General features: G+C 40.5%; 1 protein-coding gene across 5 annotated transcripts in view; it reads left to right on the plus strand.

Annotated features, from left to right (window-relative positions):
• Positions 1 to 25,693, plus strand: part of PMS1 (PMS1 homolog 1, mismatch repair system component) — an 89,111-nt gene that overhangs the window by 25,780 nt on the left and 37,638 nt on the right. For 4 of the 5 annotated variants that reach the window (XM_077830142.1, XM_077830144.1, XM_077830145.1 and 1 more), the window contains one exon: positions 18,283 to 18,399. The exons of the other annotated variant lie outside the window; for it this stretch is intronic. In XM_077830142.1, the coding sequence (XP_077686268.1) occupies positions 18,283 to 18,399 (117 nt within the window). The remainder of the gene's footprint in view (positions 1 to 18,282; positions 18,400 to 25,693) is intronic. 5 annotated transcript variants of the gene reach the window in all.

Here is a 25,693-nt window from a genome sequence, read left to right on the forward strand (position 1 = left end):
TGAAGTCAGAGGAGAGGCTCCCACTGAATTTACTGGGCATTGAAACAGGCCATGTAGGTAGTGCTACTTGTGTGTACTGTTTTGTCTCCGAGGGCTGAATTATAACAGATCACTGCAGGAGAGACTTGAAATATGGCCTATCAGGCCAGACAGGTACCTGTGTAATTGCATTGACTATAATACATTTAAGTCTGATTTACATCAATTTAAGGAAAGCAAAATCAGGCCCAAATATGACTAAGCTAGTGCTCATTTTATGCCCAGACTTGACGGCACAAATTCAAAAGCTACTTGGACCTTAATATTATATGAATAAGTTTTTATTAATCATGGGAAGTCTAACAGAAGTATTAACTACAAATCTGCAGAAATGGTATTTTGGACTTGATTCTCCTCTCAGTTATACTAGTTTAACTCCACAGACTTTATTGGAACTGCTACTGATTTACACTGGCATAAGTGAGAGGAAAATTAGGCCCATAAATTTCCATGCTGCCAGAAAGCTCATGCTCAAATAAATTCGTTAGTCTCTAAGGTGCCACAAGTACTCCTTTTCTTTCTGCGAATACAGACTAACACGGCTGTTACTCTGAAACCAGAAAGTAAAGAGTGACACCTAATGGCCAAAAAGGTTCCACTGAAGCGATTCTTTTTCCATTTTTAAAAAAAATTTCTCTCTATGGTGGTTGAATAATTTCTTATCTTGCAATCTGAAAGTTAAAACATTATTTCAATTCATTGCACCATTTATTTCAATTTTTTATTTCTATCACTTAGAATATTTTTTAAAAAATCTTTCATGTTCATACTGGTCAGTGGAAATGACAAGTGATCTTACGTATTTGACAATAAAATACTGAATAAATAATAACTAAAAGTATAGGTATTCCATAAATGCAATTTAGTGTAAATCTTTCATTGTGATCAGTGATAGTTCTGCTATGGATTGCAGGTAGTATAAAATCTCAAACTTATACCCAGGTAGGGTTGCCAACTTTATATTTGCAGAAAACTGAACATCCTTGCCCGGCCCCTGACCCGCCCCTTCCCTGAGGCTATGCCCTGTGTCCAGCCCCTTCTATGAGGCCACGCCCCATCTCACTCCATCCCCCCTCCCTCCGTTGCTCGCTCTCCCCTACCCTCGCTCACTCGCTCATTTTCACCAGGCTGGAGCAGGGGTTGGGGTGTAGGAAGGGGTGAGGACGCCAGCTGGGGGTGCAGGATCTCGGGTGGGGCCAGGGTTGTGGGGTCTCGGCTACAGGAGGGGTTGGGGGGGTGGGGCCAAGGCAGTTGGAATGTGGGAGGGGACTCCGGGCTGGGGCAGGGGGTTGGGGTATGGGAGGGAGTATGGGCTCTGAGCTGGGGGTGTGGGCTCTGGAGTGGGGCCAGAAATGAGGGTTTCAGGATATGGGAGCAGGCTCCGGGCTGGGGCAGGGGGTTCCTGGCCAGTGGCCTCTGTGGAACTGGCACTTGGGGCGGGGCAGCGCGCAGAGTTCTCATTGCCACTCCTGCACCTAGGAGCCAGAGGGACATGCCATCCGCTTCAGGGAGCCACGCGGAGATGAGCAGGCAGCCTGCCTGCCCCGCTGCAGGTGGCCAAATGGACTTTTAACAGCCTGGTCAGCTGTGTTGACCGGAGCCACCAGGGTCCCTTTTCGATGGGGTGTTCCAGTTGAAAACCTGGCAATCCTATGCCTGGGTCCACAGACCTTAAAGGAAAATTGTATTCAGCTGTCTCTAAAAAAACAACTTTGATGACATTGATTTAGAGCAATAATAACTATGCCTAGTTGAAACAATTAAACTGTCCAATTTCTTGGCACTCTAATAGTTGTGAAAAAGAATGAAAAATAAGCTGCAAACACTTACTGAACTCAAGGCTTTAGAATTATGTGCTGAATGACCTCAGGTATTCAGAGTAAGAGACATGTAGCACATTTGTCATTTTAAAACATACCTTGTTTCCTGTAAGTTCTTGACCCTCTATTCTTGCTGTGGATCACAGTCAGCTTCTTAGTGGGACCTACTCCCCACATGCTCTTTGCTTCAGATTAAAAACTACTTTGGTATGACAAACAATAAAAGTATTGCTGAAGTTCTAAAGACAGAACATTGAGAGTGATAGAACACATGGAGTATCTTTCTAGGATAGGGCTTCATGGGGTGCTTTTATCCTCTGTGTCTATTTTAGTCACATTCTGATTTAGTTGCTGGTTATTATGTGTCTTGATTCTTTTTCTGCCTTCTGTTTTTCTCCTCAAATTATGCCATGTTTTTCTCCATTGTGTTTTAATGCAAAGTCTGTTATCCTCACCGATACCTTGATCAAGAATCTCTTTCTTGTACTCCTCTGTAATTCTGCGTACTGAAGCAGACAGTGTCTCTGGACTTTAGTCCTCCTCCTTCCCCCTAACCCCCAACACATTAATTGTACTGTTGTCTCTTCTGTTTTTCCCCTCTGCTTCCCTCTGCTACTGAAATTGCAACCATCATAGAAAACTGCCCAACACAGAAGCTTGTCATGAGGGCACAATACATTTGTTTTCATTTAATTTTATTCTTTTTAAACAATATTGTGCCTTTATAAAATGTTCTTATTTTTCTCTCTCACTTCTCAGCATCACTATAATATCTTCATTTTAAACGTTATTTTAAAGAGATATCAAATAAACACCTTTTTAAACAAACTGCAATATTGTTTAACCAAAAGAAGACTTTTGTCCCTGAGCTGGCTCTTTGGCTGCAGTGATATCTCCAGCACAAAGTTTTCTCTTTGAGTGGGAGCTGACTATTTCTACTATGTCTTGGAATCTCTCACTTTAACAAACAAAAAAAAAAAATTTAAATACCAGCAGTCCTGAATGCTTCTCCTATCTGGTGACTTATGGGAGATGGGTGGTTCTTGTGAATAATTCCAAAATTGTTTGGTTTCTTTAACAATGCTTGAAAAGTTGTTCTGCTCTGAAAACTGAGTGTAAAAATGGAATGGTGGGTTCCATGTTGTTGCTCATTGTTTTCTACATCAGATGTGCTCAGTTGACAAGTAAAAAGATTGTCTTTTTCTTGCTGCCAGCCGTGCAAAAGCATCCTGTGTTTTAAGAGTCCAGTTCAGTTTTTTCCATTTGGTGCATCATACCAGTAATGGAGGTTCTGCAAGCCTCATTTAAACCTCTGCAACTCTTCATATTATGTTTTCAAGAGCACTTGTGCATTCACACTAACCTGCAGTGGATTTTTATAGATGTAAATGATTTGACCTTCCTAACCAGTTTTTTTGCTGATGGACAAGAAAGAACAGAATCCAACTCTGTCTCAGCTTGATGACTCTGTAGAGCTCATGGGATTAAAATGCAGTCATGTCAGTAGGTGCATTTATGAGTTCACCCAGAAAACAACTCTGTTGGGAAAGAAGATGCCATTTTTGCATAGTCTGTTTTTAGAGTAGAACTGCAGTTAAAAGCTTGGGAAAATTTAGGGGGAAAAAATTCCTTCAGTAATATTAAAACGGGCAGAGGATAGTAGCAAAGAGAGGGACAGATAGTTCAGTTTGCTGAGAAATGCTAGGATCCTGTAGGTAAAGAATCAGGTAGGGGAATAGTTAACATTGGCGTTTTCATGGGTTCCTACATCTCTACCTTATATACTATATAATTTGAATAATAATATATCTGATTTTCCTTCAAACCCAATCTTTTTAGAATACTGCATTGTTAATGTGGATTAAAACGATTCCCTGTCATTATGAAACAAGGAAACTTAAAGGATAAGATTGTTCAGTTGATTGGTAATCGTTCAGGATAATGGAACTATTGACAAAAGTGGTAGGGACCAAAAGGCCTTCTGGTATGGTGGGCACTTGGTGCTTATTTCAAATGGAAATCTCAGTCCATTTCCATGTGAGCAAGTTTCTCTATCAAGATATCAACCATTCTGGCAGTTTTGGGAAAGATACCAACACTGAATTATCTTGGCCTCTCATGAAGAATGAATTATTTTCTCATCTTCAGAGGTAATTACTCCATAACAGGAGTCAAGCACAGTATTCGGGGCAATATAGAACAATAACCTAGTATTGCTCCTACTTACATGCTGTATTTGCTTTGAGGCTAAAGATAGGACATTGTTTTTTAGGGCTGTTCATCTTCACAAGCACTTGATTAATATAAAAATAAAGAAAAATCAAGCAACCCAGAGATTTTCTAACACAAGAGGTCACTCATTAGCTACAGCTGAGCTGGGAAAACCATAAGCCAACTAAGGTTTGGCACAAACCAATGAGTTCTCGGATTGTTTTAAAACTATTAATGTGTTAAAATGGTCTGGGTATGGATTCATTTTCATTGCTCAGTTTTTATTACTGTTAAGATCTGTTTGAAGATATAAACTTCAATAGTTTGATACATAGATTTAATTGCTTTCTAGTTTTTATAAGTACTTCAACATTCTTTACTTAAATTCTAACTTGTAATTTCTTTCATCAATTCTACATACTTACCCTTTAACAGCAATAGTACTGTTAAATAGTACCTTATTTGGCTTCTTTTTTCAGAAGCTGAAGAACACCATTATCGCAAAGCCGTAGTAATCCAGACCAACAGATCAGTCTATCTCATTCTGATCCTACTGTGTGCTGGAAATGTGCTCTATCGTAGTATTTTCCAAGTATTTTGTGGTAAGCTTGGGATAACAACATTTCTCATGGAGTACATGGATTTATGACTAAGACCACCTGTTAAATAAATAAGTGGTTATATATAATCATTCAAAGGAGTTGCTAGAATCCTGCATTGTGGGGCTGTGCCAATACCTTGCGCTGCTGTGGAAGACAACAGACGTCAGGAATGAGCTCAGGTTCCAAAGCAGAAAGAGCCATAGTCTTTTGGGGGATCCTTTATGGTGGTTTGCATGTTCATTTGCATGTGTGGATGGGTGGCTTGAGGCACCTGTGACTGTCTGTTGAGCACAAAGAGCAGCCAAATCAGCTCTGAGGATTGGGCTCTTTCAGAGGCTTATTTTTGTTGCTTTTTTAAAAGAAGAGACTGAACAGAATTTGAAGGAATGGCGGAGAAAGAGAAGCAGAAAAGGTTAACAGTTGGGAATACAGTCAGGATAGTTTAATATATTGCATAACAGGGAGCTTGACAATGAGGGCTAGTCTACATGGTGCATTAATCTGCATCAAAGGGGTGTAAATTTTGGTTTCCCATCCTTTCCCAAGGGTAAAAGTGTTGACCCCTCAAACACTACCACGTTAACCGTGCACTAAGGAACTTTTAGAGTGTGCCAGCAGGATCCACATAGACCAGTCAGTGCACAACACATTGGTGTCCTGTAAAATTTACATCCCTGTGGTGTGCAGATTAACACACTGTATAGACAAGCCCTAAGTGGCAAAAACTGTGCAGATGAAGGGGAGCCTTTGGCCAAAAGCTAGGACTGACTAAGGAATGAAAGGAGAGTGAAAAAACACAACTTTTACCTGGGAAAGGATGTACTGTACCTGTGCAAAGAGTTCATTCGTAGGCCAAGTTTTTCACATGTGCAAGTCTGAGGTTAGGCATTTAAATCCATTGAGCCCCGTGAAGTTAATAGGATCTACCAAGTGCTCAGCATCTCTGAAAATCAGGACTCTTATTCAGTTGCCTATCTAAAGATTTTATGTCTTTTGGTCCTTAAGTTTAAAACATTTGGCCATGAGCTTCAGAACATACTGTATTCTGCTCCATTTCTGTCACTTGATTTACTAAACAGTGGGTGTCATGCTCCTTCTGATTGAAGTTTCTAGAAATTTGTCTTACTGTTATGCAGTCCACTTGCTTGTCACAGCCATTTGTTATATGAAAAAAGAGAATTTAAAATTCTGTATGAAGAACCAACAACAGCTCTTCATGCTTTTTGGATTAATTTCTAGAAAAATACACTTTGTTTTTTCACTCTCACTGAGTGTATTTATCAATGAATTTCTGAAATAGGAAATGCTTGGCTGCTTTTGTGTCTGCTAAAAATGTTTTGTTTGCATTAGCCGTAAATATTGAATCACTTTGCAAATCAATCCTTGAAGTACGGTTGCTGTTTTGACAGCTTGGAACAACTAGTGCTCCTTCTTTTTATGAAGGTTTATCCTGCCAAGACATTCTTTGAATACTGATAATGTTGATCCTCTTGCCAGTATGGGTATGTTAGAAAGAGGTATTTTTTCTTCTTTCATCACCGTGTTCCTTGAGAGCATATTGAATAATGAGACAGCCAAATAGAAATAATTTACAAGAGTATTCTGAGAGTTTAAAGTTGACATTACCTGATGGAGAACCAGGCACATTCCAGAGTTAGCTACTCTTGTTTAAACAGCGTCAGACTTTTCAGTCCAATTTGCCATATTGCAGCCACCTGTAAACTCCTGGTATATTTTGCACTATAAAGATGGTTGTCCCCTGGAATTGGAACTTTCTCATTGCCACAGCAGCTACAACAACTCGAAGTCCTTTGCTGTTTAAAGTCTGTAGCCACTAGCTAAATCACCAGTAAATGTGGTGAGCATTTGCATGCACTTCGATCTACTGTTTGTGAAATTCCTTAACATATGGAAAGAAAGACGATACATAAAATTTCCATGTGGGTCACAATGAATAGTTCCATTCCAGCCATCTATATCAGTCCACAAATGGTAGAGATGTGTTTTAGTTTGCAAAAGTTACTGTAGAAGTACTAACAATTTCAGATACAGCATCTTGGAGTGATTACGAGCTATCATTTCTCACAGGTCCTGCAATGAACCACTGCCCTCCAAAAAGGGGTTGGAGGCAGAAACCAGCGTGGCAGTTGCAGCTGCCTCCATGGGACTAGAAGATAATTCAGGGATAAAGGGATTCCAAACAGATGGTTTTAGACCCCAGCAGATCTTGGTAGATCAGTGGGTTTCAGGATTAAACCCCTTTTAAGGGAATAATCAGATGGAAACTCCACAAGTAATACCAGCATGATAGGTGGGATGAAATTCCCAATATGATCCTTAAAGATCACAAAGCTGCATTGACATAGTTAGCTGTATGCCATTTCAGACATCGACAACACTCCCTGCTGGACCCCCCAGCTAGCATCAGGGGCATGTCAGGGAAGGGAAAAAGTGTGGTTTGAATGCACTGCACTGTGGTTCTCTGCTGATGTAAAATCCTATTTACTGCCATTGTACAATAGAGAAGACTTACAGTTGCTTTAATTTGAATCAGGGCTGAACTATCACTTTGCAACCCCTAGTGTTGGGGGAGCTCGAAGCTAGGATATTACCATCTGTGTCATTCTAGACCTGTCCACTCCCAAGTCCTACATCAAGCACAGATTGGCCATACCTGAGATTGGGGCAACAGACTTTCCCATTCCCTGTGTGAGAAAAAACAGTATGGGGGACAGTTGAGCTCCGTAACTTTAATATGCAGTATTCAAAAGCTTTTCCCCCAACAGTTTCAAGCCTAGCCTATTTTGGAATGTGTTTTCTGGAACATGTGTGGTGATACATCTTTGTTTGGCTGTGGGCTCTATGATACTTTGACACAAATATTGTTGACCAAAAGTTGTCTTAATTTTTTACTGTCTATCCTGATAGTCCCTTCTTTCATTTTTTCTGCACGTAGGAAGTTAGTGCAGTACTGTACGTGATAGTAAGTATATGGACAAAAATGTGAGTTGATAAGTAAACTTAAATGAATTGAGTGGCACAGTTACATTTTTGCAAAGCAAATATGTCCACTATTTCTGTCATTCTTATTTCTTTGCTCTTTTCTATATAAGTTATTTAAGGCTGATTGTATTTCTCCATTATTACCAAGTGTGTACTCCTGTTTGAAACAAAACCTTAACTAAAGCTTGATTTCCAAGTCTGAGTCAGAGAGCTAGGATGATACAAACATTTCAGCCATCTTAAATTGTTTCAAGCTTTATTTTAATTGTTTCAAACTTTGTATTTTTGTTGGGTAAAAAATAAATATCAAATATGCCAAGATATGTTTCCTATTGATTGGGTTATCTTAAAGCTGTGTAGCTGGATATTCCTGTATATGAGTCTTGCTTAAGTTACACAGAATCTTGTTTCAGACTGGTAGCTGTGTTAATCTGTATCAGCAGAAAAAAGCAGGAGTACTTGTGGCACCGTAGAGACTAACAAATTTATTTGGGCGTAAGCTTTCTTGGGATAAAACCCACTTACTTGTTCAGCTCTTGGCAGGGGGCGAGATAAAATAATCCTAGATAAGAATACTTTCCCTTATATGTTAAATGAGTTAGATTGTGTGAAGTTAACTTGGTTAGCACATCCAGCGTCTTTGCCCCCCTAAAAGATGAGCAATGTGGTAACTGAGAACTGTAAAACACAATTTGAACCTTTTAATAAAATGGAATTCAAATTGATATTGAAGCAAAATGCATTGCTCAGGTCAAATTCTCTAAGATTTACCCCCCAAACACACTATATAAATCTAGTGTTATTTTCTGCTGAAGGGAAAAAACTTATTTAGAGAAGGCAAAAATGATAGTGGAACCCAGAAACTAATTTTATCTTCGTACAAACTGAACCAGCTCAATATGTTTGTCATACGTTCTAGTGGGGTGAAATTCACACCGTGGCAGATGGCCAGCCCATGGACCACTTGAAACTCCCATGTCAGTGCAAAAATAGGGCTTACATGTTGGATAGGTCTTGTGCTGGCCCCTTTGCCCAGGGATAAATATCATTTATGGTATGGGAAAATTCACAAATTAAGGATCTGTTGGCTTTTTTCCCCTCCAAAGGTTAAAATTTGCACCCGTCTCGGGGACGTGCACCCCACTACAATTCGTAGTTCCACATTCAGCTATAAAAAGATCTGTCATACGCCTAATCCAGTATGACAGTTCCTATCTCGTCCAGTGTCTTGTTTCTGACCATGGTCAGTATCAGATACTTCAGGGGATGGTGCAAGAAACCTCACAGTAGGCAGATGTGGAATAATCTGCCCCTCATGAAAGTGTAGTCCTAAACTGTAGTAGTTAGATTGTCTTAAACCTGGAAGCATTTTTGTCTCCTTTCCAAAACATTTATTAAAACGTATTAACTATTATAATTCTGGATATTATTGTTATCCATATCAGTGTCCAGTTCCTTTTTGAATCTTGGTGGGTTCTTGGCCTCAGTGACATCATGTGGCAATGAGTTCCACAGTCAAATTATGTTCTGTGTGGGGAAAAAGTATTTCTTTTTATCAGTTCTGAATTTGCTATTTTCAATTTCATGGAATGTCCCTTATTTCTTGTATCATAAAATTTCATGACTAAAAGTTACGCATGTACCTTCTCTATACCATTCATTATTTTGTATATTTTCATCATGTCCCTTCTTGTCTCCTTTCTAAAGTGAATAATCCCAACTTTTCAAGTCTCTCTTAATATAAGAATTTGTCAGTGCTTCTTATTATTTTGTTGCTTGTCTCATTAGCACCCTCCAATTCTGCAATATCTCTTTTGAGATGGGGATGAACCATTATTTATATAATGATACAGTAGAGCCCCATTTATCCGGTCTAATTACCAGGGCCAGATCAGATAATCAAAACTCCAGATAAACCAGAGAATGGGATAATGTGATGCTGTAGCACCATCTAACGGACACAAGAGAGATCACCCACTTCTGGCCCTGGAGTCCTGGTTGTTTGGTAAATGTGGAGAACTGGTTAAGGGAGGGTCGGATAAATGGGGTTCTGTTGTGTTATATATTCAGTATTATTCTCCATACCTTTCCTTATGCATCCTCTAATTTTGTTTGCTTTTTGATTGCAGCTGCACACTGAGCAGAGATCTTCATTGAGCAATCCACAGTAATGCTCAAGTCCTTTTCCTCAATTGATAAGATTAATTTAGATGCCAGTTTGTGGTGGTGATGTAAAATTGGAGCATAAGAGTAGTAAATTAGGCCTCTAAACTAGAAGCCGTAAAGAATACAGGGGAATTGTGGTTGAGAATTGGCTCATAACTTAGTAGGTTTGGGTGCTTTGGATATTTAAAATGTAATATTTTCTCAGAAGGGAAAATTAGAATTGTTATCAATAGAGTTCTGTCATAAATCTAGAGCAGAGGTTCTCAAACTTCATTGCATCGGAACCACCCTTCTGACAACAAAAATTACTACACGACACCGGAGGGGGGGACCGAAGCCTGAGCCCACATAGGCCCTGTTGCCTGGGGCGGGGAGGGGGGACAAAGCCAGAGTCCAAGGGCTTCAGTCCCAGGGAGGGGGCCTTTAACCTGAGCTCTGTTGTCCGGGCCTGAAGCTCTCGGGCTTCGGCTTTGGCCCCAGGCGGTGGGGCTCAGGCTTCGGTTTCCGTCCCAGGCCCCAGCAAGTCTAAGCCAGCCCTGGCGACCCCATTAAAACAAGGTTGTGACCCACTTTGGGGTCCCGAACCACAGTTTGAGAACTGCTGATCTAGTGTAATGCTGTAGTGAATCAGGTCAGGCACTTTGAATTCCTATTTGTGTAGTTACAGCTGACTAGCTGTGGTTTTAATCTTCAAAATTTTCTAGTTTACTACTTCATTATTAACTGCTTTTGTTTAACAGTGTCATTTAAATACTGTGCAGGACTCAGGAGCCCCAAAACAGCTTACATCACAGGGTGGGGGCTGCTCCTCCAGTGCCTTGCACTTTCTAGAGTTAAAGTGTATTTTATAGGACTATTGATTTGATTCTAAGACCATTGAAATCAAAGGAGTCTTTTCATTGATTTCAGTGGGCTTTGGATTAGACCCAAATGAGGTGCAGCCAATGGAGAATCAGGCCCTTTGGTTTGGAATTTTTCCTCCAAGGAGCAAGTCTTCTGCAGCTGTGTTTGAAGGTTTGTAATCTTCATACATGCGATCCTCAAAGAAGCACATTAAAACTATAATAATCTTAAATCTTAAAGTATATGAGTGTGCAGGAATCTAAAATGGTGGCTACCTCATGGTGGGTGCAGTCAGGACACTGCAAACTTTGTTTTGTCATGAGCCTCCAACCTATTTATTTTTTAATTGAAAAGGACTTTGGGTTTTGTGAAAGGTGCTGGATTGGCAACATTGCAAACTGCATACCCACAGAAGCGATATAGCCTGTATGCTAGTGGTGTAGGCTTCCCAACTGCCCTGCCAATGTGCCTCAGCCCTAACCTGGAAAGTAATTTAGTCTTTATGTCCAGTCACTCTACAGCCTCTTTGCCGAGGAAGCCAAACAGGGTGCTAATTATGGTGTGGTTTTTTTGTGATGTGAGCACCTGTCTACTAGGAACTGTACAGAGACCATCAACTCATTTTACATCAGCCGCCAAACAGCTGTCAGATGGTAACAACCTTTGGTCACTACCAACCTGGACTGAATTCCGAACTGGTGACCTGGAGGTGAAATGCTCTGTATCCTATTACTAATTCCTTGAGCCATCCAGTTTCCCATCCATCATACTTTTCAAGTGACAGCACAGCATATATGAGAAATCTCATAACAATGACTGGTTCAAGTGTACAGTATGTACTGCAATACCTAATACGTGTCTTCAGCTCTTGCGGGCATTCAGACTGCTTTACTTTGTATACGCAGGGGAGGGTTAGGAGAGGAAGCCGTGAGGAAATTATTTATAATAATTTCTTGGAGGTGTGCCTTTTTATAAGCTTGCCACTGTGTTTTGTTACAGTGCTATGTCCTGTGGTGCTTTTGTTGACTAATAATAAATACTAAAAAGGCTTTTAAATGCTTTTAAAAATGGGATTCAGTTCTCAGTCTCCCACTGCAATTTGTGTAATCTCACTGATTCGAACTATCTACTTCTCCTGCCAAAAAAACAAAACAAAAAACAAAAAAAACCTCTTGTGTTGACAAAGCCCCAGAGGAGTTTTTATTTGATCAACCTGCTGCAGAAACAACATGGACCTATGAGCTTTCCCCTACAGTTTAGGAATCCATACACATGACTGTTTTAATGCTAAAACATTACCACCACCACCACCCCTGGTGAGATATGACAACTGGACACTGCAAGTTTTACTTGCTAAATCGCCTCCTTATTCTGTGATGCATGGGAGCAGAGTTTCTCTATCCCTTCCCTATGGAACTGGCAGAGTGGGTTGATCAGCTCCCTCTAAAATCTGTGTGGATTTTGGGGGCTTTGTTGGAGGCCAGGGCTATCCACAGGGAGGCCTTGTGACCCTGCAGTGCTTTCCAGTTCCTCTTGACGCCTTCCAGTTCTTTAGCAAGCATGATTCTTATAGGCATCGTGCTGCCAAGAGCTTCTCCACCACCTGCTTCTCTGAAATGTCTCCCTCCTTGGGAGGGTGTGCTCACATCGCTAAGGGGACACCTGAGTGAGTAAGTGAGTGCTCAAGGAGTCAGCATTAATTTACTCAGGAAATCCCTTGGGTTTGTTGTGGGGTTGGGGGAGGATAATGCTGTGGAAAATTACTATCCCCCAAACTTGCAGGTAGCCCACCCCTTCCTTTCTGCAGTGTCTGATACCTACTGAGGCATGTGTTTGTGTTGGGGGCCAGGGGGAGATGTATGTGGAAAAGGAGAAGCTAATGCCATGAAGGTGGCAGTCTTCCATTCCACATCTTTTTGGATGCCTTCCACCTTTAGAATGGGTAGGACAATTGGTCCTTAATCCTTAGGGAATCCTTAAAATATTTGAAAGAGTTGAGGGTTGGGGGAGAGATTCCTCCCCCGTTTTAAGTTACTATTAAAAACTGCACTTGCTATTAAACTTAATTCCAAAAGATGATTATGCAAAGGATCTCTTTCCATAAGAGAGAGAATTTACCATTTATTTAAAAACAATGCTCCAGTTTTAGCTTGGTGTAAATAAAATAACCTTGACAATTTTTAAAACTGAATTTTTTTTTAAAGAAAGTGGTTATTAAGATTATTTTATCTTCCTGTCTTTTTTAATTTAGTTGACAGTTGTTCTTCCTCCTTAAAAAATATGCCTGCTCTTGCAGCTAGGTGTCTGTGCGCTATAAACAAAGAATTTACACATATTGCAAGTTCTTGGAGACCTCTTCTTTTTGTTATGTTTTCCTTCCTATAAATGCAAACTCTAGATTCTGTTTTGGTTTGCTGTTGTTGTCAATATATTTTTTTAAACTAAACAGTGTTGGTTTTAGTTGTGGGAATATGTTTGTGTTTTTGAGTGGGCCTTTCCTTTGAGCTGAAATTTAACATACAAGCACATTCTTGTTGAGGATATTTTTAAAAATAGTTTAAATCTGTTTGAAAGGCTCTAGAGGTCATGTACCCTAAATTAAAATTAAAAAGAAATCTACTGAACTTGAAGAAAAATCTGTGAGTTATGCCTGCCACACAGGTAAAATACCAATTCTTCTTGGCAGTTTACCGCCAACAAACCCAGATTGCTGGACCAGGCTTCTCAGTCTCTGCTCTGTCTGCCCTGTTCTTGGGAGCAAGGCAGATTGTTAAACATATAAATACACTAATGCTGACAAGAACAGGGAGACAATCCAACATGCATGTGTATGCCTGCTAAGCAGAAGAAAGTTTGGTAATGTAAGTTTAATTTAGATGCCCTTAGGTTTACCTTGACAAGACTCTCAACTATAGTTTCTTCCCCATAAAAATGTACTAATGATTATTGATTCACCGTAAGAAGGTGGTGTAATTGTTTCTTTACCTTCCCTACGGCTCCAACCACTTCTCCTGCCAGTTTATTTTCATTTTCCATATCTTCTAGTAGACAGGCTATAATATTTATCTTTCAGTGGTTAGTCATGACTTTACGTAACACTTGCTGAGTGCTGTCACCAGCTTGTCACTTTTCTGTTTCAATAAACCAGCTAATTTGGAGTTTTATAGGAAAATTTGGGAAATTTGCAGTGTCTATATACACATCCTGTAAAACCCCCACAAAAGCCAGCAGCCTCTTTCCACTTTTCAAAAAAAGATTTATGGCCTGATTCAAGAAACACTTAAGCATGCACTTAAATCCATTCTTATTCAGGACCACGTGTAATATGCATTAGCTATTGTGCTGTAAAATGCCAGTCGAGACAAGGCACTCTTGTTTTTACCGCATTATGTTTCCCTCACCTAGCTACTTTACGGTAAAGATTGCAAACTTGTCTCCACTAGGATTTTACAGCATGATAGCTAGCACGGGTTAGTTATCACCTGGTAAATGAGCACCTTTTTTTTTTTTTTTTTTTGGCAGTGAAGACATAACCTTTATGAATGTATCACCTTTCAGCTAAGGATCTCAATGTGCTTTACAATGGCAGGAAACATTAATTACTCCCATTTGTCAGCTAGGTAAACTGTGGTTCAGGCAGGTTAAGTGACTCACTGAAAGTTACACTGTGAGTCAGTGACAGAAATAGAATCCGGTTCCCCTGACCTCCAGTTCTCTGTTTTGACTATTAGATTTAGCTTTCTCTTTTGTTGGTAAACCAGCAACCAATTATGCTGGTAAAAGTATTAACATGGCTGCTGGTCAGAGTATTAAAAAACAAGGCTGGTTGAGGAGCGGGGTCTGGCCCTATGACCTTCCCTACTGTCTTTGGAAAGGATGACTCTGAAGAACTCATGTTCTTCATGAGCATAAAAGCATTGTTCCCAGCTTCTGCTGCGGGATGCAAATGAGGGACTCTTCCCCCACTTATTATGCACCTGTTCAAAAGACCAGGAATAATCTTGGCCTATATGTATGTGCTCTAAAATTTAGCAACAGAGATGTATGGTCTGAATGAAGTGTTTGTGTGTGGGGGGGTATAATTAAAGAAAATGTACGTACTGTATACACAAATACCGAATGTGTCAATACACTAATCTATGCCCGTGAAATAGATATTTATATGCATTTGGCTTTTTATGCCTTCTAATTCATGCAGTGCCCCTCAATGAAATGGGGAGGGAGGCAGGATATATTTGGTGAGCTCCAACAAAACCTAAGATGGTCTGTATGTAATAATATATCTTTAATTAGGGTGTTTTTGCAGTGTCATCATACTGACTAGAGTCAGATTCTTACTTGGCTCATCACAGACACCAGGCTTATGTGACCTAGAAAATATAAGGGGGTGTGTGTGTATATATTTTTAGCACAATTTCAGCGTATAACCAAGGTTATAAAAATCAACTGTTGCAGGAAACTCACTGGGGAGTACTGACACTTTGAAAAATAAATAAATATAAGTAGCATTGCTTCTTAACAGCTTTGATTCTTCTTTTTCAAAACCTGTTGGTGAAGTCAGTTCATTTATAATGTATTCTTTAGATTACCAGTTATTTTTAAAGTATCATGCCGTGTTGTTTCATAGTGTGCAGCCAGTTCTGAAAATGAATCTAAACCAATCTGTTGTGTGGTTATCCGATACGCACGTTTAACTAGTTGACTGACCTCTGCAATGTGAGAACTTTGAGCTAACGTGTTCTAGTAACTAGATTTAGGAGTTTTGCCTACGGCTTTTAATCCTGATATTTAAGAAAAAATTGATCAGTAAAAATGTGCCCCCAAATTATTAGCAGTTTCCTCTTTTACAGAGTTTGCATTTAGTAAGTTTTTATGTTCCATACCTTTCTTAAGGCAGTTTATTGAAATGAGCTTTTTTCAGCCATTCAGCAGGTCAGGCAGTGTAATGACATCCTTGCATTAATCAGCAGCTAGGATTTATATCTGTACCTGTGGCATCACGTTAATACAAGCTAAAATAAACAGTGTGACATTTATATTAGTTGTGTCACGAGCATCTTTCTCAGTTTGGTCACACACATTTAAAATATAATATCTAGTAAAGATAAATTGCTTGGCACTTTTGATCACTTAAAATGTAGATATAACTCAAAATAGAAGCAGTAACAAATATGTTTTTTTAAAGAGGAACTCTAAAGGGAAAATTCTTTCCTCACTGCTTTGAGGATGTTTATGGGGCAGGGAGTAAGAATTTCCCTCCTCCACTACTCACTCTATGAAGCATCAGCAATACCACTTCAGAGCTGCTGCTAAATCCGCAAGGCAGCCGTTGTCCCTCTGTCTACTGTGCTCACCATTCAGTAGCACAGTGGAAACCTCAGTGGAGCTCCTATGGAATTCCTAGAAATGTGGCTCTTATCCCGCTGTCCACCACCAGTGAACCAGAGCCACTAAATTCAGGGCTTTTCAAGCTTGCAGTGGAAGGAGAAGGTGATGGTCACAGTGCCCCTTATGACTATATTCTTATACTCTTAAGTGAGTTGGACTCAAGTAGCAAGTCCAGCAGTACAAATGGTGCTCAATGTGTTTGATGTGTAATTAGAAGAAATAAAGACTGGGGAGCAATTGTAGTCTCCTATATCTGCAGTCCTGCAGCCTGAACATTCCATCTGTTGTGCAGAAAGCAAGTATCGCTTTTACAGGAATTTAGTGTTCTTCAATGGAATGCACCCTGCAAGGCAAGGAAATACCTTGGAGGACAGGTGGGATTTTAAGGTTCTGTATTTATTTCTTGAGGTTGAAGGTATATTTGTTGCTCACTTACCATATTTTTAAATCCTATCCGGTACTTGAATACTATGAACTCACTTTGTATTTCTTGCATTCCTTGCACATATTAGGACACTTTAAATTCAGCATTGTAACGCAAAGGAATTTCAGGTTAAATCTAACATCTTTTTATCTTAATTTATCTTGTTGTGTTTAGGTGCTGAAGCACTTGGGGAATGTTGCACACTAAAACACACTTAGATGCAGCTATTTGATGACTAGTCAACATGAAACACTGGTTAAAGTCTGTATATAATTATAAAGATGTTTAGTGCTTACTAGGAGGGGGGATTAGTCAGACCATTCCCATTAATTTCAACCTGAGTTGTGTGGCTAAATCCTCTAGTTTACTTTGAAAACCTCAACTAAGGTATGTCAATAATGTCTGTAACAGATATTTGCTGAGAGACTAATGGTTCTGAGGGAGCTCAAGCTATTGTAGTTTGTCAAGTCATTCATCTGTGGATTTGTTTACACAAACACTTAGTTTGTGGCAAGCTGGGATGTACATCTACCTGTCACTAGCTTGCTGCATGCTAAGTGTCTGTACAGATCCTGCTGCTGTGCACTAAAAGTTCTCTAGTGTGCTTTGATCTCTCCCACTTTGAAATGGGAGTAGATTAAAACACACTAGGGAACTGTGCCATAGCATGGTCCACATGGCTAGTGTATGGTGGGCTAGTGTGGGGTAGATTTACATCCCAGGTTGCCAAAAACTAAATTCTTGTAGACATACCTGTATCTTAAACTCCTGAATATGTCTCTGAACAGGATAGATGGTAACAGGAGCAGCAGTCCTTAGCGTTTTTCGTATTAACTCATAGCTATCTAGGAGCAATTTAAGAAAAAAATAAAAGCACGTAATACGTACCACCCATTTCTTCTTCTAATTTGCCCAAAAATAGGGGATTAACTAAAATGCAAGTTTCTATGTTAACATTGGCACAAAATGACAAAAGCTAAGAGGTTCAAAGCTAAGACTGTACTTCTGTCTTGGGCCTTGTCTTCTCTGGGATCTGAAATCCAGTGTAACTTATCTATCTAGGGGCTTACACCAGCATAGCAAGGTGTATAATTAATTATGTAGCCTTTTTTTATTCCTCTCAAAGCACTTTACAAAGGTGTGAGTAAGCAAGCACAATTTCCTTCTTTACACAAATAAAGAAGCTAAGGCAGAGAGAGTGGCAGTTAGACACTGAGTCTAGGAACAGAAACCTAACCTAATGATTCCCAGGCCAGTGATTTATACTTTGGCCATGGTACTATAAGCATCACAACTTCTATATTATGATGCCAGCCGGTATGAAGAATATGCAAGATGCATTTTTAGGACCCCAATCTGATACAGTTACAGCCATACAAACCCACTGACTACATGAATGCATGTGAGGGCAGAGTGGATCCATAATAAATTCTTTTGCTGATTACTTCTCAGCAATTGCACGAATTTCAATTCTTGCAGAAATCCTTGTAAGTTAAAGTTACATCCATGATTAATATATATATGTGGGAACAGATTCCTTCATTTTCTTGTTCTTTATTTAAACTAGGAGTAAGGTTTTATAAGATGATATATCATAAAGTACTGTCACATGTATGTTCATTCTAAAGCTATGAATGCAAGAGGATCAAAGAATAGAATGTTACATGTGCTGTATAAGTGTGCAGTTGTGTATATATGTTTTTAGTCATGTAATGTTGCAGATGACTTGAGTTCAACAAACTTAAATATAATGTCAAAAATTTGACTCTGTGCCATTTTGTTTCAGGCAGTTATTTGGCAAAAGACCAGGGTGTCAGATCACAAAATGTCCTTTATGTCAGTTCTGGGAACTGCCGTTATGGGCAGCATGGTACCTTTTCAACATCACTGTGAAGATCCTGAGGTAAATTTTTAAACATTCTTCTCCCAGCCCCCATGAAAAACCCACCAACAAAGAACAAAACCCAGCATTTAAAAGGAAAAGGCTTCTAAAATTGATTGAATTCCTTTTCTGCTCTGTCCCTAAAATTAATTGGTTTGATGATTGAAAGTGCTCTCCAAGAATCATCAAATCAAGACTCACGTGGCAGTGACCAGATGGCAGCAAAAATAGTTGTGACAAATGCAGAATTACTGATTACTGTGTACTCTCTAGTGTAGGATACATGGCCTATGTGCAGGTGGGTGGCCTGTTTAGTTATCTATACTTTCATATCATTATCATCACCATGGCATCTCAGGATCTTACAATACAGAGCGTAGAGGTATCTGTACAAAAACAACAAAAAATATTTTTAAAGGAAGATGTGCAAAATTTCCCCTAAATCTAAATTTAAAGGAGTTAACGGGTACAATTTCCAGAAATGCTCTGCGTAGATCTTACTGTGCTCCTATTGATGTTAATGAGAGCTTTGCAATTGCTGCTTCCTTTGCAGGAGATACCTTACTAATATTTTCGGAGGTATATTTTAACTCAGAAAGCCTCTATTTGGTTGTAGATATCACTTAATCGAATGACTCGCTCCTCTCTTGTCTAGTAAAGGTTAATTTTGTTCTTTATCTTGCAGCTATAAAGGCTGACCAGACTAGCATAAAGAGTATTGAAGCATAATCTATCTAGTGAAAATGGTTGTTTAGCATGTCCATAAGAATATTGTTTTATTAATTTGTTCATTCAGATGTCACTCTTAAACTAATCTTATGTGAACCCTCATATATACTGAAGTAGGATGGTGAAACTGCTTTAGATTTTGTGCTCTCCTCTGGCAGGTGGCATAGGAACAGGACTATAAAGAAACCACTCCAATGGGCAAACGCAGTATTTGTGGTATGTGGTGGGCATTCAGCATTTATGTGGGAGGACTCTGAGGCAATAAGTAGGGAATGGAAGGAAGAGGAAAGTGGAAGCTATGTGAGTTCACCTGAGCAGACAAATCGTCAAACCACTAGCTGGTAGATCAGTGAGGTATTACATATGCCTTGGTTAGAACTTGGAGGAGGAAGAGAGCCCAAGCTCAGGCTTCCTAGAGGTTAGGAAATGCCAGAATTGAGGTTGCCTGTGCAACTTTAATTCAGTTCCCTTGTGCATGTGCATTTTAATATAGGCTTTAATTACATGATCACATGCTGTCTTTTCCACAAGACCGCTGCCTCATTCAGTGCACAGAATGGATGATGCTTATTTAAGGAACAGCTATTCAATATTTTGTTTTCTCCTTATTGTTCAATATGTCTTTTATATTTTATGCTATTCAAACCCTAGTCTAAAGGCTGAATTGTTAATTTCCTCATTGGCTTTTTGTGATGTTCATCACTATAGTATAGCAGTTTCCACGGTATGTATCTGATGAAGTGAGCTGTAGCTCACGAAAGCTCATGCTCAAATAAACTGGTTAGTCTCTAAGGTGCCACAAGTACTCCTTTTCTTTTTACTATAGTATTTGAATGCTTCAGGAATATTAATTAATTTATTTTTGCAACACCCCAGGAGGTTTGGGGATATTATTATTCTCATTTTACAAATGGGGAACTGAGGCATAGAGACATTGAGGTCAAAAGTATCCACTAATTTTGGGTGCCCAATTTGAAACACTCAGGATCTGATTTTCCAGAATATTTAGCATTACAAAGTACATTATGTGTTCAAAGCACAGCTTCCATTGCATCTATGAATCATAGAGTCATAGAACTGGAAGGGATCTCGAGAGGTCATCTAGTCCAGTCCCCTGTATTCAAGGTAGGACTAAGTATTATCTAAACCAGGGTGGGCAAACTACGGCCATTTTAAGCTGGCCCCTGAGCTGCATCAAGTGGCTCGGGCCCTCTCCAGCCGGGGAGCTGGGTCGGGAGCTGCACCATGCTGCTCAGCCCCGCTCTGATGCTCCGGCCGGGGTGCTGGGTCGCGGGCCACACCCCTGAGCCTCTCCCCATGCCCCAACCCCAGCCCTGATCCCCCTCCCACTCTCCAAACCCCTCAATCCTAGCCCACAGCACCCTCCTGCATCCAAACCTCTCATCCCCAGCTCCGCCTCAGAGCCCGCATCCCCAGCCAGAACCCAGTCCCCTTCCCTCACCCCTGCTCCCACCCTCCGAACCCCTCGGTCCCAGCCCAGAGCACCCACCTACACCTCAAACTTCTCATCCCCAGCCCCACCCCAGAGCCTCCTCCCGCACTCCAACCCCACTTTTGTGAGCATTCATGGCCCTCCATACAATTTCTATTCCCCGATGTGGCCCTCGGGCCAGAAAGTTTGCCCACCCCTGATCTAGACCATCCCTGACAGGTGTTTGTCCAACCTGTTCTTAAAAATCACCAATGATGGAGATTCCACCACCTCCCTCGGCAATTTATTCCAGTGCTTAACCATTCTGACAGTTAGGAAGTTTTTCCTAATGTCCAACCTAAACCGCCCTTGCTGCAATTTAAGCCCATTGCTTCTTGTCCTATCCTCAGAGGTTAAGAAGAATAATTTTTCTCCCTCCTCCTTATAACAACCTTTTATGTACTTGAAAACTGTGATCACGTCCCCCCTCAGTCTTCTCTCCGAAAGACTAAACAAACCCAATTTGTTCAATATTCCCTCATAGGTCATGTTTTGTAGACCTTTAATCATTTTTGTTGCTTTTCTCTGGACTTTCTCCAATTTGTCCACATCTTTCCTGAAATGTGGTGCCCAGAACTGGACACAGTACTCCAGTTAAGGCCCAATCAGTGCGGAGTAGAGCGGAAGAATTACTTCTCGTGTCTTGCTTACAATACTCCTGCTAATACATCCCAGAATGATGTTCGCTTTTTTTGCAACAGCGTTACACTGTTGACTCATATTTAGCTTGTGATCCACTATGACCTCCAGATCCCTTTCCACAGTACTCCTTCCTAGGCAGTCATTTCCCATTTTCTATATGTGCAACTGATTGTTCCTTCCTAAGTGGAATACTTTGCATTTGTCCTTATTGGATTACGTCCTATTTGCTTCAGACCATTTCTCCAGTTTGTCCAGACCATTTTGAATTTTAATCCTATACACCAAAGCACTTGCAACCCCTCCCAGCTTGGCATTGTCCACAAACTTTAGAAACTCTCTATGCCATTATCTAAATCACTGATGAAGATATTGAACAGAACCGATCCATGCGGGACCCCACTCATTATGCCCTTCCAGCATGAACGTGAACCACTGATAACTACTCTCTGGGAACAATTTTCCAACCAGTTATGCACTCACATTATAGTAGCTCCATGTAGGTTGTATTTCCCTAATTGGTTTATGAGAAGGTCATGCGAGACAGTATCAAAAGCCTTACTAAAGTCAAGATATACCACATCTACTGCTTCTCCCCTATCCACAAGGCTTGTTACCCTTTCAAAGAAAGCTATCAGGTTGGTTTGACATGATTTGTTCTTGACAAATCCATGCTGACTGTTATTTATCACCTTATTATCTTCTAAGTGTTTGCAAATTGATTGCTTAATTATTTGCTCCATTATCTTTCCAGGTACAGAAGTTAAGCTGACTGGTCTGTAATTTCCCAGGTTGTCCTTATTTCCATTTTTATAGATGGGCATCATATTTGCCCTTTTCCAGTCTTCTGGAACATCTCCCGTCTTCCATGACTGCTCAGAACTTCTACAGATCATACCTCAGGGTCTTAATTGAGGCACCCAGCAAATGAGGAACACACAATTAGCGACCACCTTTGCTAAATTTGGTTTAAGTGACTTGCCTAACATCACACAGGGACTCTGTAGCAGAGGCAGGGATAGAATCTAGTTCTGCTGGGCAGAATTCAGCTGCCTTATCTCTGAGACTGTCCTTTCTCTTCCTGCAGTTACCTGCCTCATTCAGTATACACCTCCCAACTTTTGAAATAAATGAAGCAGGATCCCTACAGACAAGGCTCCTTTATTATACAACTCTGATTCATCCCCATCCTGATTCATCTGACCTGAGCACTGAATGAGGCAAGCATCTTTTTGGAAAAATATCATTTGATCATGTAATTGAAGACTGTACCATAATACACGCACGCACACGCACACAGAAACAGGATTAAGGTTGCACAGCTAACCTTCATTCTGGCATTTCCTAACTTTTGAGTGCTTCACTTTGCAAACTTAACATTCTTTTAACTGTGTGAATGTGGGTGTATAATTTCCTAGATTGTTTAAACAATCAAAATGAAAAAAAACAGATTCTCCATGAAGGAATGCAAGCCAAGATAGGGAAAGAACAGGTTAAAGAATATTTAGATAAGTTAGATGTATTCAAGTCAGTAGGGCCTGATGAAATTCATTCTAGAGTACTTAAGGAATGGCTGAAGCAATCTTGGAACTGTTAGCAATTATCTCTGAGAACTCCTGGAGAATGGATGAAGTCCTAGTAGACTGAAGAAGGGCAAACATAGTACCTGTCTTTAAAAAGGGAAACAAAGAGGACCCGGGAAATTATAGACCAATCAGCCTAACTTTGATACTTGGAAAGGTACTGGAACAAATTATTAAACAATCAGTTTGTGAACACCTGCTGAATAATAAGGTTGTGAGGAATAGCCAGCATAAATTTGTCAAGAACAGATTTCCTTTTTTGACATGGTTGCTGGCCTAGTGAATAAGGGGAAGCAGTAAAGGTGATAAATATCTTGATTTTAGTAAGACTTTTGAGACCATTCCACAGGACATTCTCATAAACAAACTAGGGAAATATGGTCTAGAGATAAAATTATTATAAGGTAGGTGCATGCCTGGTTGAAAGACCAGACTCAAAGAGTACTCATCAACTGGGAGGGTCTTGCAAAGGTCTGTCCTGGGTCTGACACTATTCAGTATTTTCATTAATGACTTAGATAATGGAATGGAGAGTGTGCTTATAAAATTTGAATATGACACCAGTCTGGGAGGAGTTGAAAGCACTTGGGAGGTTAGGATTAGAATTCAAAACAAATTTGAGAAACTGGAGAATTGGTCTGAATTCAACAAGATGAAATTCAGTAAAGACAAGTGCAAAATATTACACCTAAAAAGGACAAATCAAATGTACAGCTACAAAATTTGGAATAACTGGCTAGGTGGTAGTATTGCCGAAAAGGATCTGCGGGTTATAATAGGATCAAAAATTGAATGAGTCAACAGTGTGATGCAGTTGCAAAAAAGGCGAATATCTTTCTGGGGTGTATTAACAGGAGCGTTGTATGTAATACATGAGAGGTAATTGTCCTGTATTCAGCACTGGTGAGGCCTCAACTGCAACACTGTGTCCAGTTCTGGGCACTAGGTTTTAGGAAAGATGTGGACAACTTGGAGAGAGTCTAGTAGAGAGCAACCAAAATGATAAAAGATTTAGAAAATGTGACTGTGAGAAAAGATTAAAAAAACTGGACACATTTAGTCTTGAGAAAAGAAGACTCAGGGGGGACCTGATAAGTCTTTGTATATGTAAAGGGCTGTTATAAAGAGGATGTTGATCAATTATTCTCTATGTTCACTGAAGGTAAGACAAGAAGTAATGAGCTTAATTTGCAGCAAGGGAGCTTTAGGTTAGATATTAGGAAAAACTTTCTAATTATAAGGGTAGTTAAGTTCTGGAATAGCCTTCCAAGTGAGATTGTGAAATGCCCATCATTGGAAGTTTTAAGAACAGGTTGGACAAACACCTGACAGGGATGATCTAGGTTTACATGGTCCTGCCTCAGTACAGGGGACTGACCTGATGACTTGTCAAGGTGCCTTCCAGCCCTACATTTCTATGATTCTATCATGTGGCATCATATTGAGAGCCACATGAGTCATCAGCAGGGTTGGAACCTTTGGATCCACTTCACCGTCCCCTCCCACTTGAGCTAAGAGAGTAACTGATAGTAGTAGTAGGTTGTGATCCTCTATGGACCAGCACTAAAGGGGGAGGATAAGCTTTGCCCGAGAGTTTTACATATGTTTACTTACGTAAGAGGAATTATGAGACTCAGGAATCTTGGGTTCCATTTCAGACTCTGGAGGGAAGTACGCTCTAGTAGGCACAGATTCTTCTGCCTTTCATTCCAACCTGTCCCAGTCTTGTCTTGCCTTGCTCCATCTCCTTGTCCCATTTACATTCTCCTTATCAACCTGTTATCTCCACTCTGAGGTTTCTCATCCCAGTCTGTCTCATTGCCAGCAAGTCCTAGTCTCCTCTTCTGGACTCCCAGTCCTAGTCTCCTTGCCCAGCCATTCCTAGTTCCCCTCTCCCATTTCCTCATCTGATCTGTGCAGCCTACCCCGAATCCAGGCACCCCCATGCTCACATTCCCCATGGGCTCCCAGTCCCACTCTCCCTCACTGGGCCTCCTGTCCAGTCTCAATATTCCACCAAGCTCTTTGTTCCAATCTCTTTGCCAGCCTGCCCCAGTTCTTCTTCTGCATCCTGGCTTCTTGTGATCTCTCATTCTCCCTTATTCCTATCACCTCCTCCCCACCTTACTAGTTCCCAGTCTGCCCCATCAACCTTTCCCCCACCAGCCTCAGTCTCCCCTCACCAGGTTCCTTGCCCCATTCTACTCCTTTCCCTCCCGCACCAGGTCCAGCTCTTGTGTCCTCTGCCTTTGCATCGGGCACCCTCCACTTCAGTGGCTGCCTGGATGTCAGCAGGGCATTAAGAGCACAGGAGAGGCAGGCTCCCTGCTCTCAGTCCAGCTGCTGGGTCTGGACCTGGACCCAGCATGGCCCAGAACAGTTGGGAACTGCAATTGCAAGGAAAGTCGTCCTCAGCCCATACCTGGAGGATGCCCAGTGTGGACAGAATCTTTGAGGAATTAAGCTGTGATCTAGAAAGTCTCTACTGAGCATGTGCAAACTGATCTTTTTCCATAGTCTTCTAACTTGACCAAATTTGGGTGAATTTTCATGGGGGTTGCAAAAGGCACATCCCTGACTCAAAGACCCACCCATCAAATCTAAAGTCCCAAAGCATGGGTTGGCTAGAACTTCTTAAAGAAAGAGCTCACCATAATTTTTTTAAAATATGTTTTTCCCTACCTCTCTTCTCTGAATGAGCTGAACCATGTTAGGTGAAATGTTCCCCAAAAAGTCAGATGCAACCCAAACAGCTAAAGTTTTGCAAAGTTGTAAGCAACTTGAAATAAGGAAAAGGAGTACTTGTGGCACCTTAGAGACTAACCAATTTATTTGAGCATGAGCTTTCGTGAGCTACAGCTCACTTCATCGG

This window comes from Eretmochelys imbricata, chromosome 11 (assembly GCF_965152235.1).
Source record: "Eretmochelys imbricata isolate rEreImb1 chromosome 11, rEreImb1.hap1, whole genome shotgun sequence".
Taxonomy (NCBI): Eukaryota; Metazoa; Chordata; order Testudines; family Cheloniidae; genus Eretmochelys; species Eretmochelys imbricata.